Source organism: Rutilus rutilus, assembly GCF_951802725.1.
Source record: "Rutilus rutilus genome assembly, chromosome: 3".
NCBI classification, from domain to species: domain Eukaryota; kingdom Metazoa; phylum Chordata; class Actinopteri; order Cypriniformes; family Leuciscidae; genus Rutilus; species Rutilus rutilus.
In genome coordinates this window covers 5,890,457-5,909,625 of record NC_140211.1, presented here as the reverse complement: position 1 = coordinate 5,909,625, position 19,169 = coordinate 5,890,457, and the positions used below count along the sequence as shown (strand labels likewise).

Sequence of the window (19,169 nt, the reverse complement as noted above, 5' to 3'; positions counted from 1 at the left end):
ATCTTTAATGTCAAATCCATTTCACGTATAGTGTGTACGTCATGAAGAGGACATCATATTGAGTAACACAGGTAAACATTGTTGTGGCAAAAAAATATTCATTAAACAACCATCCGTAAGAGACATTTCTGAGTCAAATCGTCTTTTCGAAAAGTATTTATTCTTGCAAGAAGGCCCAGCTGCCACACAGAAGTCACCAGTACAGTCTGTGAAACAAGTGCGACCACGGGAGGGAGGGCAGAGCAGCTTTTATACCTTTGTCTCAAGGTTTCCTGCTCACAGGCTCTTATCTAAACAAGGGAAGGTTTTCTCTGCTAGTGATCTAATCCTGCTGAGTTCATTTTTACAAACTCACAAGTTCTAAATTGGACCTTTTCAATCTGCCTCCTCCTGACGTCTCACGTGTTTCCCAGTGTTTAAAAACACACACACATTAGTCATATGTTGGCAGACCACGTACAGTCCAGCAAGGGTCATTTCAATGTCTTACTGAAAATAAATGAAAATCAATACTGTAAATCAATGAAAATCTAAATTTTCCATTACAACATTTAACTATTTCATTTTATAATCATTTTTATTATGCTGCTCTTTTAATGTCTACTTCCAACTTTTCTTCCAGTTTGTGGAAGAGAACAACTAAAATCAAAGCAATCATTGTGTCTCGACTGTGATGTTCCATACGAGAAATGAGAATATTTTGATTATTAATTATCAGAATTTCACAAACTCTCTTAAATGTCAAACATAATGGCATTAAAGACTAAATACTATTTTTTAAAAATGTTTTCTGTATTATTACAAAAAATGTCAGTCAAAACCGTATCAATACAGTCAAGTATATTTACATTTTACCATTAGGCTATTCAGAATAGCTCAAAGTAACAGATATATATATAGGCCTAGGCTCTGAGATCTGCACACAAAAACAATTGGTTTCACCAACACTCAAAACCAAAATAAATAGTGTTCCAACCAATCACCGACAGGGGGCGGGTGTTGTGAGGTTTTGCACTCGTGCACGGCTGCACACTAAGTCGGAGAACACGAGCGCAAAACCTCACAACACCCGCCCCCTGTCGGTGATTGGTTGGAACACTATTTATTTTGGTTTTGAGTGTTGGTGAAACCAATTGTTTTTGTGTGCAGATCTCAGAGCCTAGGCTGCCTACAGAGACGCGTTAGGAAAGATTAGATGAATGTGATCATTTATGTTTGGGCCTTTTTTGGGCCTGATATCGCTGATACAACCTTTAAGGCCTGTTCCAGTATCCACGTAAAATATCATCCCTCACACAAGCATAAATGTGTTTAGCAGCTCGGCTGTCTGATCAGGGAACCCAAAGACTCTTTTAAGAGCCACTATATTCTCCCTTAAAGGGTTAGTTCAGCCACAAATGAAGTTTCTGTCATTAATCACCTTCATGTCGTTACAAACCTGTAAGACCTTCGTTCATCTACAGAATACAAATGAAGATCTTTCTGATGAAATGAATGAGGCATTTATATAACGCTTTTTATACTACTGTACACCCAAAGCGCTTTACATTCCAGTCAGGGGAATCTCCTCAACCACCACCAGTGATGATACAGCCACAGCACAACGGCACCAGTGCGCTCACCACACACACACACACACACACACACACCAGCTACAGCTGGAGAGGAGAGAGAGTGATAAAGTTGATTCAGTGGATGGGGGTTATTAGGAGGCCATGATTGATAAGGGCCAATGGAAGGACTGTGGCTCCAGGACACCGGGGTTAAACCCTTACTCTTTACGAGAAGTGCTATGGGATTTTAATTGACCACAGAGAGTCAGGACATCGGTTTAACGTCTCATTGCTCTTTGACAGTATAGTGTCCCCAACACTACACTGGGGCATCAGAGACCCATATAGACCCCAGGATGAGCAGCGCCCCCTACTGGTCTCACTAACACTTCTCCAACAGAGGCCTGGTTTACCCAGGAGTCTCCCTTCCAGGAACTGACCAGACTCAACCCTGCTGAGCTTCAGTGGGAAACCAGTCTTGGGCTACAGGGTGATACGGCTGCTGGCCTCAAATCTCAAATCTGAGAGCTTTCTGACCCCACATAGACAGCAATACAACGACCACTTTCAAGGCCCAGAAAGGTAGTAAAGACATCGTTAAAATAGTCCATGTGACTCCAGTGGTTCAACCTTAATGTTGTGAAGCGACGAGAATAGCGTCTCTAAACACAGTGCAGCGCTTCCAGGTTCAATGATCGACGGGTTCTGGAACGACATGAAGGTGATTTAATTTTTTTAATTTTTGGGTGAACCAACCATTTAAAGAGCATTGATGTTACATTAAATAAACCAGTGGGAAATTCTGGCCCTCGAGATCCACTAGAGTTTAGCCCAAACCCTATAATGAAAAACACCTGAACAAACTCAAGATCTTCAGGATTACTAGAAATATACAGGAATTTGAGTTTGATCAGGTTTCTAACAATTGTTCAAAAGAGCAAATCCAAATGAGTAAAAATCCACACTTATTTATTTAGTAATTTGTTTATACAGAACATTTGATACAGAATAAAACTGGCATGTTTACTAATTACTGAGACGAGTGATCTAGAACAAGCAACATGAGATCATTGTCAAGCTATTGGAAGAACATACACAACTTTTTTTTATTTTTTTACAGTTTATGACAAAATAGTTTTCACGAGTTTATAAACACAAAAATCACAAAAAAATTGGGAATGTCCAATGATGAGTTCCTGATTTTTATGAGTTTTATATTACTTTATTTGAGTTCCTGATTTGTATTTGTGATATAGGCAAGCAATAAGAGTAAAGAGCAAAAGTGCTGTTTTTCCTGGAAAAGCATATTTCAAGTGTGATATTGTTATAGAACGGTTAAATAAACAAGTAAATATTATGTTACTTACATTATAGACACTTTTTTTTTTTTTTTTTGCTAAATGAAAATAGTTTTAAACAAAGCTACATGAGAACAGTTGCTCGTCTGAGCAACACGTAATGAAATAATTTCTGAAAGAATGATTTTAATTAGGGCTGCACAATTAATCACAATGAAACCGCACCTGATTTGGCAAAGGCTGCGATTATTTTATGTGCAGATTGTCAGTGCAGAACGGCTGATCGGATGAGAAGGATGAGCTCAACTGTCGTTATGAAGTGAGTTTGGAGTAAAAGCATGTTATTAAATGTTGTCTTTTGTTGGACAAGAGGTTCATAAATGCTTCTCGTGTTTGGAAAGATGTTTGACGCGTGTTGCTTTTTCAAATGCACGTTATAAGTGACTCAAACTCACAGTGTTTGCAGAGCCGTACATCAATGACAAGCTGCGCATAAAAAAAAAATAATCGCAGCTTTTGCGATTTCATAATCGCGATTAATCGTGCAGCCCTAATTTGAATGAGGTTCAATGACTCACTCATTGACAGTGATTTTCCGCCACCTACTGGAGGATTTCCACTGCACTCTGGAGAACAAGGGTACTAAAAACAGATGTGCTAAAAACAGAAACGTTTTTCTTTGTACAGATGACAACGTTATCAAAATGATCCCTATTCACACGGATCCGTAAAAAACGACTAATAACGCTGTATTACGCATGGCAGACAAGGAGCCCGTGGGACTACGGATGGAAATTAGCCTTTGGCTACAATCCGGCTTGTTTACATGCATGTATTACATGTTTGTTCATTAACATGCACTGTCCCAATCAAATAAATAAATAAACAGAAAAAGTAGTTGGTGATGTGACTTTGTAAACACATTATTTTACTATAGTTCACTCGAGCTGAGCGCACAGGCCTATGGACACAAATTACAGAATCTATCATGTTTTTTTTTTTTTTTTTATTCTAAGGATGTTAATCTTGATAATACTGTATCATTACTTTGTCCTCTGGATAAATTTAATCTTCACAAAGCCAGAAAGATTCACTGTAATCCCAATCTTAGAATGTTCTCCTCTGATATAAAGTCACTTTTACATCCTTTAAGAAAATGTCAAAACCTTTGAACACAAAGGCTTCGAAAACATATATCATCCTTGAGTCTGTTGTAAGGAACCTTTCATTTAAAAAAGCCTATAAACTAAACACGTAATAGCCTATGCATGTGCATGATGTCACTGTTTTCACAAATTGGCATTTTTGTATTTACACGGACCTGATAAGGGTTGCGTTTTCAAAAACTTGCACTTTGAAACCCGTTTTTAAAAGTTTGTGTTTTCAAAAAAAAAAGTATTTCGTCAGGCTCGTTTATTGCAGCTCATTAATATCAGGTTGAAGTTTCTTCCTCTCTTACGGTGAACTGACTCTGATCTTCAGCAGTTGAAACTGTGAAATACACACAAAAAACAGTTTCAACATTTACACGGACATGTCTTATGGTTTTTGTTTTTTTCACTCTTTCATGAATGACCATTATCTGTTTAAAAAAAATAAAAATATATATATATATAGAGAGTGAGTGAGTGAGTGAGTGAGTGTGTGTGTGTGTGTGTGTGTGTGTGTGTGTGTGTGTGTGTGTGTGTGTGTGTGTGTGTGTGTGTGTGTGTCAGACAGAAGTTTTACCTCTCGCTCTGTAACATTTATAAAGCAGCACGACTGTCGCTAGCAGATACGGAGAAGCGGCCACAAGAAAACTGAGGATTTTGAGGACAGAAATCTGACCTGAACGTGACGCTAAAAAACAGAAACACAAGAACATTATTGAGCAACAAAGTTTTGTAAGTGAATTTAAAAGCTTTGCAATATTTTTTCCTCCTGTCTCATATTATTCCTCCACCATTTCCCTTTCAGAGCTCTGTATTAAAGGAATAGTTCGTTTAAAAATTCATATTCTGCTGAAATTTACTGACCTTCAGTTTGTTCAAACCTGTTTAAATTTCTTTCTTGTGTGGAACAAAAAATATATTTTGAAGGATTTTTTTTTTCAGTTACATTGTGTGGACAAAAACACAGATACATCTTTCCAAGTAACTTGTTTTATGATCCACAGAAGAAGAAAGTCGTACATGAGGGTGAGTAAATAAATGAAAAAACAAAATTAATTAATAATTTATGAAAAGTTGTGGGATGTTGTTTATAAGGTGTTGATTTCACTAAATCTCAGTATTGTCACGATCACCAGCTGGAGTGCCCTTGATAGCCACCAGAGGGCACTCAATCCCAGACCAGTGCCACTCTGTCATGGACTTCATTACCCATAATCCTTTGCCCGAACTCATCAGCACTCATTGTTTTCAGCTGTGTCTCATTAACCTTGTTAGGTCACCCTTTATAAGCCTGGTCAATTCAGTCATTCATCGCTAAGTGTTGCATGTGTCTTAACTGCATTTCTAAAAGTTTGTTTCCTGGATGTCCTGATTCTCTGCTCGTTCAGTTGGATTTCTCTGTTCGCCTCAGCCCTTAACTCGGTTATTGTTTGCTTGTGTATGACCTTTGCCTGTTTATGGACTTTAATATAAACGGGCCAGCCGGGGCTAATAGTTTCCGACTGTGATCTAAGAGGCCATAATCAAACTGCATAAACTGGTATTTTTAATAATTTTACATATAAGGAGGATACACTTATTGAATCACGTCTGCTCTGATTAATTTGTGATCTTGTGGCTACTTTAAACAGCTCCAGCCCAAAAGAGCGCACATTTAGAAAGATATTGATACATTCTCATGTTCACGCCTCATTTTCTTTTCAGAGGATGACAGTTTCTATTAATGTTCCACTAAATAATGCGATCTGAAGAGTTTTGAGCGCTCCCTCCCGTCTCATTGCTGTTTTTGCTCCATCTAAAGCCACTTTTCACATTCGGTGCTGATCCGGCCCAGCCACTTCAGAAATCTATTAAAATTCAAGCATATTTAAAGGTGCATTAAGCAACTTTTCATGTTAAAAATACCCGTTTTTCTAACCCATACATGCTTAAACAATTGCCTGATGGGCTGAATGAGCCCTTCTATGATCACTGCGATTGCCTCTATAATCCTGTACAGTAAAATAAATAAGAGGGATTCGGGACGGAATCGACTGGGCGTGACGTCATGCGCGTTCACGCTCACCTGGCTATGTCTGGCAGGTTTGTGTATTCGCCGCCATTATCCGCATCAGCGAAGACAACTCAAGCGACTTTTGCAAAAGTAGAAGATGGATTCAAAGAGACCGGCTTCTAGTTCATCCCAAACCCCAACGCAAACTCCACATAACCGCGTGCACAACTCTGGTTGCAGTTTCGCGTGTCGCCAGAAGGGGGCATAGTTCTGCAAAAACTCAGAGACTTGCGCAATGCACCTTTAAAAGTGTGTATTTTGTGCTACTCCATAATGATGTTCTGAGGTCATTTGTATGTGAGTTTGTCAGCCTCAGAGTCCTGCCCTGTCTGTGATACACTGTATTTTGTGCCAGTTAAGGCTTAGAAATAACAGTGGAGAAAAAATAAATAAATCCCACACAGACTAATCTATTTATATGAATGCAATGTGTATTTTATGATGGTATATAGCCTAATGAATGTATTACATAACTGTGTAATACATGTTGTAAGAGCCAATTTAATATGCTTTCAATTTGTATTATTATTCTCATCTTATTTCTGTTTTATGTGTAGTGCTGTATTATTCAAGAATTTACTTGCAGTTATCCTGTAGGCCTACTGCATTTACTCAAAGTTGTCCTTGTATAATTTACTTGAAGTTAGCTTTAAAGCCACTCCTCCTCATATGTTCATACAAGTATATGTTGTTTTAGCTAAAGGGATTGAAGAGAGGAGAAGCAGTTATCTCACCGTCTGGCTGTCAAATATGAGGAAATTGTCTAAATCGTAATCTAAGGAAGATATTATACGGATTTAAAACATGTAAGATTCCACAGGAATTGGAGACATTACATACTTGAGCGCTGTTTGGAAGAATTGGCCGAAAGAATTTCAAAGATGTTTCATGTTTTTGCCTTTTTGTGTTTGTGAAAATAAATGTGCAACACTTTAACGGACGCAATTTTTAATGCAAAAGACATTTCAACTCCTAATAGAAGAAATAAAAAGGTGGCTTTGATCCTTGTTTCTATAAATGTATTGGCTTGAATAAAAAAGGGGCTTCCGAATGTGTGTGAATCAATTATTTGGCCATAATGCGCAGAAGGGGCAATATTACTATTATGAAAGTGGCTGGTTTAAACCATGGGTTTATATATCTGTCAAAATATTGCGATACAAGCCTCGATACGAGCTTCACTGAAAGCTTCCGGGATTTCTCGACACACACTCCGAAGCCTCGGCACAGAACGTAACATCACTAATAAATACTGTGTTTGGATCCTCAACCTTCGTGTCTCCGACCAGTACATGACAAGTATATTTTGCATGTGATTTGATGGTTATGCTTTCATTTATGTGAAACAATAAACACAGATGTCAATAACTGATTTTGATCCAGCAGAAATATGAGCCAGAGACTATAATATATAATAGTATATAATAATGGTGTGGCGTTTCTCATTAAATCATCTCACCGTTCAAGACTCCAGTGACTGAGATCCAGCTGTGGAGTGACTGTCCTCTCTCTGTTTTACAGTAGTAGAAACCCTCATGTGACTTTGAGACAGTAGTGATGCTCATCTCTCCTGTCGTCTGATTCTGGATCAGTGATCCGTCTTTATAGAAATCAGCGCTGAGGATCGGGGAGTTTGTAGATCGATGTAAACAGTGTAGAGTCAGAGTCTCTCCCTCAATCACAGGATCAACAGAACTCTCCAGAATCACCTCACCGTCTACAAACACAAGAAATGTGTGTTTAATGCTGTAAATAATAAGAATATAGCAAACCAAATCATAAGAAAAATACTGATATTATGAATTGTACTTTATACCTCGAGTCTCAAGCTTTCTTATAGGCCTACTAGTGTCGTGTAGTTTTACCAAATCTCATGAGAAAACGCAACTATTTTATGAGTAACCGATTGTTTTGTTTAAACCGTTGTTGTTGAAAAAAGTAAGCATTAGGAGCATTCATTCTTTGTTATTTCTTATTGGTTATTCAGTGTCACATGGGCACAGCGGATCACTTCTGCTGTCTTTATGGTGGATTGTTTGAGAGGGTTGGAAGAGGCGAGTAGCGGGAGCAAACTTTCTGTTGACCGTATTGCATCGGTTTGAATGCTGTATCAAGCTTTATATAGCTTATCAAAATAAAATCAAAAGCAAGCAAAGTTCATCAGTCTTTTTGATGGAAATGACGACCGACTGTAAACGAGTCGCAAAGGATTATTCCTCTATAGCCTCTATGTGGCTTTTGGATGCCGTTAATAAGCATCAAGGTCCACCTTTAAACCCAACCATCAGTGGGGCACAAAAACATTATACTAATGAGATTGTACAAATTCATACACATTAGTCAACGATTTGACAAAATTTAAAATAGTTACAAATTGTCATGAGAGTTTGTTGGTTGTGTATCAGATTTTTAACCACTGGCATATAAACACGTCCATTTTGCAGTTTAATCTGCCAATTTATATGGTAAGAAACTGTCTGATGAATGTGAAAAGTGACCAGTCATATTTTGCTTTGTTTATATGTGGTATTTAAGAGCAGGTTCATGTAACATCACAATCACTGATTCTTGAGAGTCGGGACAAAACACGTTTTAAAAAACTTTTTAAAAAAATACACACTATATCAATTAGAGTTATATGTTTCTGCAGAGAAAGGTCTTAGCTATTAAACCATGTAAAGGAACAGGTTCTAAATAAAAACACATTTTTAACAAATAAACATGTTTCCCTTCAGAACTGGATTTGTGTCAACTCCGTCAGACACACTAAAAAGTATACAATTTTAATTCTTCAAATCAAACAAGAATCTAAAGTTCTGAAGTATATTGTAATAGTGTTTAGTTACTCTGATATGTAAAAAAAATACAATATATAAACTTAAGTTGTGATTTCACACTCTTCTGAAAACTCAGATTTCTAAATATTTGCATTTTCAAACTTTGATTTTAATTTCAATATTGTAAAAACAAATTCCTTAAATAAATAAAACATAAGAGGATGTAGATCAGATGGTCCTTTATTACAAAAACAACATAAACTGAAGGAAGAATATTTTTTTCCCCAAAAAAATTTACAAAAACATACGAAGATCTGATGGTGTTGATGAAAAACTGACGGTGTTGACGGAAAAACTGACGGTGTTGACAAAAAATGTTTGAATGTTTTACCTCAGATTTGTGAAATGTTCACCTGTTTTTCATGATATAAAGAGTAGTTTAAAACCACAATTAACACTCTGTTTTCTACATCTTTCACTTAGGAGCAAAAATCTGCCTTTAAACTTTAAAGAAATAAAGATTTGACATTTATCGTGATAATTATCGATATCGACTGATATTAAAAAAAATTATCGGGATATTTTTTTTGGGCCATATCGCCCAGCCCTACACTGGCTTCTCATTTCTCTATCTCTGTCTCTACATATATAAATATATTAAAGTGCTGGCAAAGTTACACGTTACACAATAATAAGCAGACCACTGCCTGCCCGTTCTCTACAAGTCAGATGCGTACGGTTAAATAATGTAATGCATGCTATGTATGTGCATTTATGTGTAAATAAAACCCTGAAATAACAGTTTAACCCTTTACTATATTCACAAATAATATTATATTCGCACATTAAGAGGTTATTGGTGGATTTGTCAACTCCGTCAGCTTACAGGTCAACTCCGTCAGACATAGAACCTGACGGAGTTGACGTCTGACGGAGTTGACGTAAGGGCATGTATTTTCCTGCCAAAACATGTATTGTACACTGCAGCTAGGTAGTTTATCCTCAGTTGCTAGATGTCCCAATAACCTCACTAAAATGCTTAAATTCAATCCACTATGGTTTAAAAAAAAGTATCTTAACAGAAAGATGGTATTGACATGGTGCAGCTGTGACCATAGGAATATTGACATTGTTTGTCTAAAATATATTTTTAAAAAAAATGTACCAGAGAATGTGTGGTAGTGCTGCATTCACCACAGGCAGGGAGATGAAAAGGGGTCCTCAGGGATATAGCTGACCATGCTATTTCCTGATTTAAAGAGCTTTATGAAAAAATCTGACGGAGTTGACAGAAACTGAGGACACAACTTTAATAGGCAGATTTTTTAGAAAATATTGTTTGATGTTCACTCCATGCATTGTTTTTTATATTTATACCCCTTATTTTTTATTTGATATATATGTTTTCATAATTGTAGAGCTTTTTAAAAGTTTTTTGGGATGGTTAATATTGTGACCTCTTGCTGAGGACAAGTGCAATAACATGGACCTTCTAACAACAGACCATACATTTAAACAAATTTTCCCCAAAAAGATAAAAAGGGTTATTCTAAAAATCAGACAGGTATATAGAATTCCTTTAGATTTAACTTTGTAAGTATGTCAATCATGATGAATTTCTTAATTTTTGCTATAAATTAGACTTTTCTATGTGGGACATGTTTTGTCCCGACTCTCAAGAATCAGTGCAATAAATGAAGTTCCAAAACGGAGGAGCCCTAAACATTCAGTCCTGTCAATCATCATTATGAGCGTATACAGTACAGGTCAAAAGTTTGGAATTTTTATATTTTTGAAAGAAGTCTCTAATGCTCATCAAGGCTGTGTTTATTTGATCAAAAAAGAAGAAAAAAAAGAAGAAAAAAAAAACCCAGTAATATTGTGAAATATTATTACAACTTAAAATAATAGTTTTCTATTTGAATATACTTTAAAAAATAATTTATTCCTGTGATGCAAAGCTGAATTTTCAGCATCATTACTCCAGTCTTCAGTGTCACATGTGACATCCAGTCTATCACATGATCCTTTAGAAATCATTCTAATATTCTGATTTATTATGAGTGTTGGAAACAGTTCTGCTGCCTAATTTATTTGATGAATAAAAGGTTAAAAATAACTGCATTTATAAAAAAAAAAAAAAAAAAAATTCTAATAATATAAATCTTCTTCAGATTTAATCAATTTTATCAATTCAACCTTGCTGAATAAAAGTATTGATTTATTCCCAAAAAAAAAAAAAAAAAAAAAAAAGACTGACCCCAAATTACTTACCAGTAGAGTATATTGTTGTTACAGAAGATTTTTTTTTTTTTTTTTTTTTTTTTTTTACTTTTTATTCATCAAAGTATCCTAAAAAAGTATCACAGGTTATGAAAAAAAATATTAAGCAGCATAACTGTTTCCAACTTTGATAATGAATCATCATATTAGAATGATTTCTAAAGGATCATGTGAAGTAATGATCCTGAAAATTCAGCTTTGCATCACAGAAATAAATGATAATTTAAAGTATAATATTTTAATATTTTAATTGTTATAATATATTTGATAATGAATCATCATATTAGAATGATTTCTAAAGGATCATGTGAAGTAATGATCCTGAAAATTCAGCTTTGCATCACAGAAATAAATGATAATTTAAAGTATAATATTTTAATATTTTAATTGTTATAATATATCACAATATAAAAAAAATAAATAAAAAAAAACTGTATTTTTGATCAAATAAATGCAGGCTTGATGAGCAGAAGAAACTTCTTTCAAAACCATTAAAAATAGTAATGTTTCCAAACTTTTGACCTGTACTGTATAAGCAGCGACAATTCTTCCAGCATCCCTCCTCCTCCCCATCTCCTCCACTATTTCTCTTATTCTTCCTCTGCGCTGTCCTGTCATAGAGGGTTTAGATCGAGCCTCCTTTGAGGACAGCAAGCCAAGTTCATTTTCTATTAACTATTTTAAGATTGAATGGCCATGCAAACTCACAAATAGATACGTATGGAGAAACTCATTCAAATAACTGAACAGAAGTCAGTCTGTCATCAGCTGTACAGAAAACAATTAGTGGAAAATGTCTTTAGACTGTAATTATAATTTAGGTTATAACATTAGACTAGTAGATGTCATGATTATAAACCGGACTCACCATGTACAGTGATGTTTCGAGGACGCTGTTTCTCTCCAGATTCAGACTCACACCAGTACACTCCAGTGTCAGATGTGCTGAGAGAGTCCATTACACATCCAGATCCTGTTTGTTTTGCACAAGTTTGTGTGTCTTTGTCTGTGTATCTTCTCACTGTCCATCCAGCAGAGTTACTCTGATCCTCACAGCTCAGAGAGAGAGAGTCAGATGAGAAGTGTTGACTTCTGCTGGGATTGATGACCAGAGACACTGAAGCAGAAACTCCTGAAAAGAGGAAAATCTCAATCAAAACTGACAGCACAGAGACTGCAGTGAAACACAGATCCGGATGAGCACAAGCATAAACCCTCACCAGTGATCCACAGTGTGTGTGAGCTGCTGTTGTGTGTGTAATAGGCTGGTCGTCCTCTCTCTGCTCTGCACGTATAAACTCCTGTGTGCTGTAGAGCAGCAGGACTGAGAGTGTAAGATCCTCCAGCTCCTCTGCTGCTGTCTGACAGATGATCATGATCTCTGAACCAGCTGAACGTCCAGCCTTTAGAGGAGCCTGAAACCTCACAGGTCAGAGTCACTGATTCTCCTTCAGTCAGCCACGGCTGTGGAGACACTCGCACTGATGCCTGAGCTTCAGCTGAACAAAACATCACGAGTTACAGAGCCGTAGAGAAACTGATGGAGAAGCTGATCACAACAAACACACACTCACCTGAGACAGTCAGTGTAACAGCATCACTGATGTTTGATTTCTGTGAGTCTGATCTCTCTCCTCTACAGCTGTATTTACCGCTGTGAAAATATTCAACTTTGCTGATGTTTAACTCTTGTGTTGAGCACAGACTGACAGCCTTTCTGTGTGTCTGTTTATTAGTTCCACTGGTGCAGCAGTCTTGTTCTGTACATCGATTGGCAGAGTTTCTATCCCAGATGTTGGTTCCCTCTATTTCCCATCTGTATGTCCACTCAGTGTCTCCTCCCCACTTTATATCACATCTGAGAGTGACTGTTTCTCCTCTAAACACTCGTTCATCAGGTCGTACCGTCACCACAGCTTTAGGACTCTCTGTACAAACACAGATTATTGCATTTATAGTTTCAGAAGTTGTGTAGATATTGTCTCTGATCTGTATTTGTTGCATCACACACTACAGTCTCTCTCACCTGTAACATTTACCCACAGTGCATCACTGTATTGTGTGTAATAGACTGGTTTCCCTCTTCCAGCTCTACACCAGTACTGGCCTCCATCAGACACTGAATCAATTTTCAGGCTGTAGGAGTTTGTTTCTGTCTTCTCTGTCTCAGGGTTCAGTGTGTGTTTGTACCAGTAAGAGTCCCAGTTTCCAGTGGACGGATCCATGCGACAGGTCAAAGTCACTGTGTTTCCAGTCAGTGCAGCTCCTGCAGGATCTGATGTGAGTTCAGGCTTCGGCTTTAGATCTGCAGGAGAACAACAACAGATTCAGATCCTCAAGAGTCAAATAAATGAGCATTTGTCTTCATCAGAAAAAATAATTCTGGCATGATTCTGAGTCTTCGCCCAGAAAAAAATGACTTAATTTTGATGCACATGGAACACGAATCAGAGCATTTAATATTGAAGAGGTTGGTTGTTCGACAGGTTGTTTGTGCATAATTATCATGTCTGTGTTCAGATGTGTCTTTATCTGTTGTGTTTCTTTGTTTTATCTGGACTCTTGCCATATTAAAGTTAAAAATACTGCATCTTTAAAATGTATTTTCAGACCTCTGCATTCAGTTTCATTGTTTTGCTCCTTGAAATGGTTTTGAACACAACAGCAGAGAGAATTGAATAAAATTAAACCCTCAAAAGACAAACTGTATTTATTTTCAGTGTAAATTAAACATCTGGCAGTAAAAGACTCTCGAATGGTTGTGTGATCATGATCATGTAGAGAGAGTTTAAGAGGACAATGATGTTGAACTCACCCTTCACAGAGAGAGAAACAGCAGAGCTGAATGTTGATGAGTTTGGTCTTCCATCTCTCTGTCCTTTACACCTGTACTGACCCTGATCAGACTCAGTAGCTCCTCTGATAGTGAGAGTGTCTCTGTTTACAGTGTAATGATCAGACGTCTGTAATATTACACTGTCTTTATACCACTCATATCTCCAGGGATCTGACCAGGAATATGGACTATGTGTCTGGTAAATTCTCCAGTACCAGTCACGGTGAGTCTCTATCACACACTTCAGATTGACTGTTTCTCCAGTGAATACACGACTGTCTGGTGTCACAGTCAGTGTAGATGTGGGGAAACCTGAGAAGAAAGACAAATATGTCAATATTTTATGTCACTAAATTAAATTCCGCTGAGAACTTTTAGAGCTTAAAGATTCTCTATAAACTCACTTTATTTCCACTAGTAAATGCAGTGATTATTAAACCTGTTCCTTTGTGTTTTGAGTGATTTCTGTCGAACATCTGTAGTTTATTTTTATATCTCTGTAAAACTCAGTAAAATGATCCTGTATTTCTGCTGTGAAATAACTGGACAGTCTGAACTTTCTGTCTCTGTTTCTGGTCACAGTGTTCAGAGTTTTGACAGTGACAGTCTTTCTTTTTCTTCTGCAGAACATCAGTGATCAGAGATGACTGTAAACTGACAGTAAACAGAGGCTGTGTGTTTTATTTCTAAACTGTGTCTCTGGACAGGATGATGGAGACTAAAATACTCTTCTTAGTCATGATTTCTGTCATATAGAGTAATTGGACTTATTTTATGACACATTTATGGTGCTTTTGTGTCCTTTTTAAACTCTAAAAGTTCACCATCTCATTATTATAGCGATCAGCACATTATAAATATATTTAAAAATCTAAAGAAGAAAAATATACAGATTCGGAACGACATGAGGAAGATTAAATTATGACAGTATTATTATTTTCAGGTGAGATAATGAAAGTTCATCAAATGTCTATCAAACATTAGAATTAAGATTAATTTCATCCAACACTCAAAGTTTCAACATTCATAATCAGAGACAGAACGACGACAGGATCATCTGAAAATCAAAGCAAAGCTGCATTTGTATAAAAACTTCAGTAAGTGCACAAAACGATATTTATGGAAATATGTACAAATATTTTTTTTAATTAAAGTATATAACGGCCAATAACACTGCACTTCTTTTAGCTGTTTCTCAGGTCTGTGTTCACATGCGTCAGACAGACGTCTTTATCTGTTATAAGATCACACTTCAAGTAAAATACTTCAGCTTTACAATGTATTTCAGATCTCTGCATTCAGTTTCATTCAGTTTTGCTCCTTCAAGTTTGAACACAAAAAATTAAGTCAGTCTAAAGCACAGCATTTGTGCAAAGATTCACAGATTTCCAGTAAGTGCAGTCAGCAATACAATAATTAAATATAATAATATAATAAATAATTTTAGCTGCTGGTTCATATCATGTGTAATGAGCGCAGTGTTTTTATGATGGCGTTTAAATACTTTAACTATTACAAAAGGTTTTAAGAGCTCTGCGTTCAGTTCTGTCTTTCTTAATCTGTTTTAAACACAAGAACACGTCGTCTGTGAGAGAATTAAACAGAATTAACCCTTCAAAAGAGGAGTGAGAACCGCATTATTAGTGTGAATGTAACATCCCAGTCAAAAGACTCTCGATTGTATTTGTGATCATAAATAGGACAGAGAGATAGTGAGAGTGTCTCTGTTTACAGTGTAACGATAATCAGACGTCTGTAATATTACACTGTAGTCTTTATCCCACTCATATCTCCAGTTACTGTGATCAGAGTTTATCACACACTTCAGATTGACTGTTTCTCCAGTGAATACAGGTCTGGCTGGTGTCACAGTCACTGTAGATGTGGGTAAACCTGAGAAGAAACAGAAACATAAAGACTCAAACTGCTCTTTCAGGGAATAAAACTAATTGTCCAGAAGGACCTTCGGTTGTAAACGCTGGTTGTAAATGGGAATGTTGCTGGTATAAACCCTGCAGTGAATGAACTGTTAAACATCACTATTGTGTCTTAGAGCAAAGCATTTGACCAGCGGTTTCCAGAGGGATTTAGTTCATGGTGCCATTCTGTGACAGAAATACACAACACTGGTCTTGGTCATATGGTGATAAATATACTTTAACCACAAACAGCAGGAAAATGCTGGGAGTGCTTCTTGGGTGTAAAAATATGTAAATACCTCCGGTGCTCTTCAGTAAAGGGATCCAGATATATCTTAAGATAGAGATCTGAGGCACTCAGGAGGATGAAGATTAAAAAGCCTTTATTAATCCATGGCTAGTCTCATAAAAACATGCCTACGCGTTTCAGCCAACAAGGCTTTCGTCAGGGCTTGAAATGTTTGACAAACAGCTCACTTCCTTATTAAGACCAGTAATCAATAACAGCTGCTATAGTTGAACAGGTAGGAAGTCACATGATTAAATGACCAGTGTCACAAAAAATTGCTTACAATCATTAATCCTGGTAAATTTAACTACAGAGAAAAAGCATATATTTCTACAAAAATTAAACTAGAAAAAAAAAAAACTTGAATATATAAGGTTTTATTCCTCTTAATAAGGAAGTGAGCTGTTTGTCAAACATTTCAAGGCAAGCCCTGACGAAAGCCTTGTTGGCTGAAACGCGTAGGCATGTTTTTATGAGACTAGCCATGGATTAATAAAGGCTTTTTAATCTTCATCCTCCTGAGTGCCTCAGATGTCTATCTTAAGATACTTTAACCACAACCATAACCAGCTAACAGGGAATGTTATCATAACTTTGGTTAACGTTAAGGATTTTTCAAAGTTATGAACAAAAATTATTCCCGTAACATTAATAAAATGTGTGTTCAATGTTATCTGGTCTGTAATAACGTTCTCAAAATTAGCACAAAAACTGTAGTTTCTTCATCTTTAACACTCTTGGACCCATTTAGACATCGAGTTCATTCAACACTGAGGATTTTGCTGTGAATCACGTCACTTGTAAAAAAGGCCCCCTTGTGGCCGCTAAGCATCAGACACTTTACTGTGACTCTCTCTCTCCTACTGGAAGACGCCTCGCTTCACCTGGACTCTTAGCCAATCACAAGTTGACTCAGGCTCGCTGCACGCTGGTGGCATTCTGTCCGAGACTTTTACCAGTAGTGTCCGCTAACCGCACAGACTTACAACCTGCCTTGATACAACTGTCCTATTTTAGTGTGCGTCTTTACAAGTAAGAATCGGTATTTCGTTGTTCTTTTACTGTCAATGCTAAGGCTAGATTGGTAGTGTTTTGTCCATAGACATATATAGATAGACGCCCTATCGACCGCTGCAGACCTGGAGCCCGGTAGATCTACGCCCCAGGCAGGCAGTTTTACGCCCCAGCAGTTTTACGCCCCTTCTGTTCCTGATGCGTCCAGTAGAGGGAGGCTGTACAGCGACACGAATTGATAATCTGCTAAAGTTATTGTTGTTTGGCCATGAAGCAACATTTATTATTTATAAACGATTAGCTTGATAGAGCAAAAAGTTCTGGACGGTCAGGTTGATGTTCTCTCTTGCTTAAACTTAGCTAACCACGTGTAAGTTTAGCTGCCCTAGTCACTTTCAAAATTAATTTTCTTTTGCATTTTCTTTTGTTGCTTGTCTTTATCTTGCGTGAGATGGCCTCTTCTTCCTCTATGTTTACTTTACTCCTTTCTGGTTTGAGTTGTTTCTTATAAATGAGATGATCTAACTATCTAATTTATATATAAATATAATTTTTTCTTAAAATAGCTTACTGATCTGGACTACTGATCTCTCTCTCTCTCTCTCTCTCTCTCTCTCTCTCTCTCTCTCTCTCTCTCTCTCTCTCTCTCTCTCTCTCTCTCTAACTTGTATAAACTATAATAAACACCCATCTCTTTTTTTAACTGCATTCCAAACCAATAGCTTCTCTAGTAAATAAATGACTTACAGAGACATACATGGACATGTTTTTAATGTCATTTTCAATTTTCTCTGCACAGTTCATCATCAGTGGCCAAAATAAATCAAAGTGTCTTGACACTTTTTCCAAAAGTGTTCCACCAACAAGTGCCTGTGCCGTTGTACTTTGAAGATCAGGAGCAAATTGATGCAATCCACACTCACCTGACATAAATTCTGGACAGCACACACACACACACACTGTGACAAGATCAAATTCACCATGGATGTCCTTTTTACATTTTTTTTATTTATTTTTTTTTTAAATGAAATACCCACAGATATGAAACTCAAATTAAAAAGGCAGTTTGTGTTCTCATAACTTTCTTTTATGTGGTCTGTGACTCTTAGGGGGTCTGCAGTGATTCTGCAGGGTCTCCAATAACAAGTCTTATAGTTTATCTCAGTTGCTTTGGTGCATTTCTCAGATCACACCTGAAATCACATCATCTTGTCACTTGTGCACATCATAAAAGCAATTTCTCATTATTTTATACAAATTGCAAATGCTTCAGTACATTCATGCAATTGATAATGTACAACTGTCTGCTGTTTCCTACATTATCAACTCTTTATGTCATGTTGATCAAAATATAGGCCTATTATACTATTTCTCTGTTGAATTGTCATACTTCTGAAAAAAATTAGGGATTAGTTCCTTGCATAAGTCATTAAATGCAAAATGGTTGACTATAAACTGTCAAGCATGTTTTCAATACATTTCTATTAGACTTTATTTTGTAAATGTGTCCTGAATTGATGAATTGCAGAGGTGTATTTAGAATTTCACTAATGGAAATAATGAATTGATAAATTAGGAAGCAGCAAGGCAATTCATAATCAGTTGCATGAATTTACCAAAGCATTGGCAATTTGTTCAAAAGTAGTTATGAGAATTTCAGTAGTGATCTGAGAAATGTACCAAAGCTGTGATAAAAAATTAAGTATTCAGGAATTTTACACAAAATTTAACAGTGAGTCCTGCTGCTTGTGAATTTGACAAGATCAAATTCACCATGGATGTCCTTTTTTTATGTTTTTATTTTATTTTTTTATCAATGAGCAGAAACACTTTGACAGGAGGATAGAAAAACAGTTAAAGAAGAGTGGCAAGCCATAGGGGAGTCATCTACAGGAGTCATCATCATAATTCATAAATGGTGTTGATAAATAATGTTTTTGTGAACAACAATATTGTCTATTTCTTCTAAATGGCCCTTGGAATTTTAGAAAAGGGA

The 19,169-nt window shown here is 36.6% G+C and overlaps 1 protein-coding gene across 1 annotated transcript in view; it reads right to left on the bottom strand.

Annotated features, from left to right (window-relative positions):
- Nucleotides 1-2,557: 2,557 nt before the first annotated feature.
- The window catches only part of LOC311288462 (Fc receptor-like protein 5), a gene marked incomplete at its 5' end in the record, with an annotated part of 85,444 nt that continues 68,832 nt past the window's right edge, over nt 2,558-19,169 (bottom strand). The window contains 7 exons of the mRNA XM_084405881.1: nt 2,558-4,342; nt 4,580-4,690; nt 7,515-7,772; nt 11,984-12,247; nt 12,336-12,614; nt 12,690-13,043; nt 13,142-13,420. Of these exons, the coding sequence (XP_084262007.1) occupies nt 4,284-4,342; nt 4,580-4,690; nt 7,515-7,772; nt 11,984-12,247; nt 12,336-12,614; nt 12,690-13,043; nt 13,142-13,420 (1,604 nt within the window). The 3' untranslated portion in view covers nt 2,558-4,283. The remainder of the gene's footprint in view (nt 4,343-4,579; nt 4,691-7,514; nt 7,773-11,983; nt 12,248-12,335; nt 12,615-12,689; nt 13,044-13,141; nt 13,421-19,169) is intronic.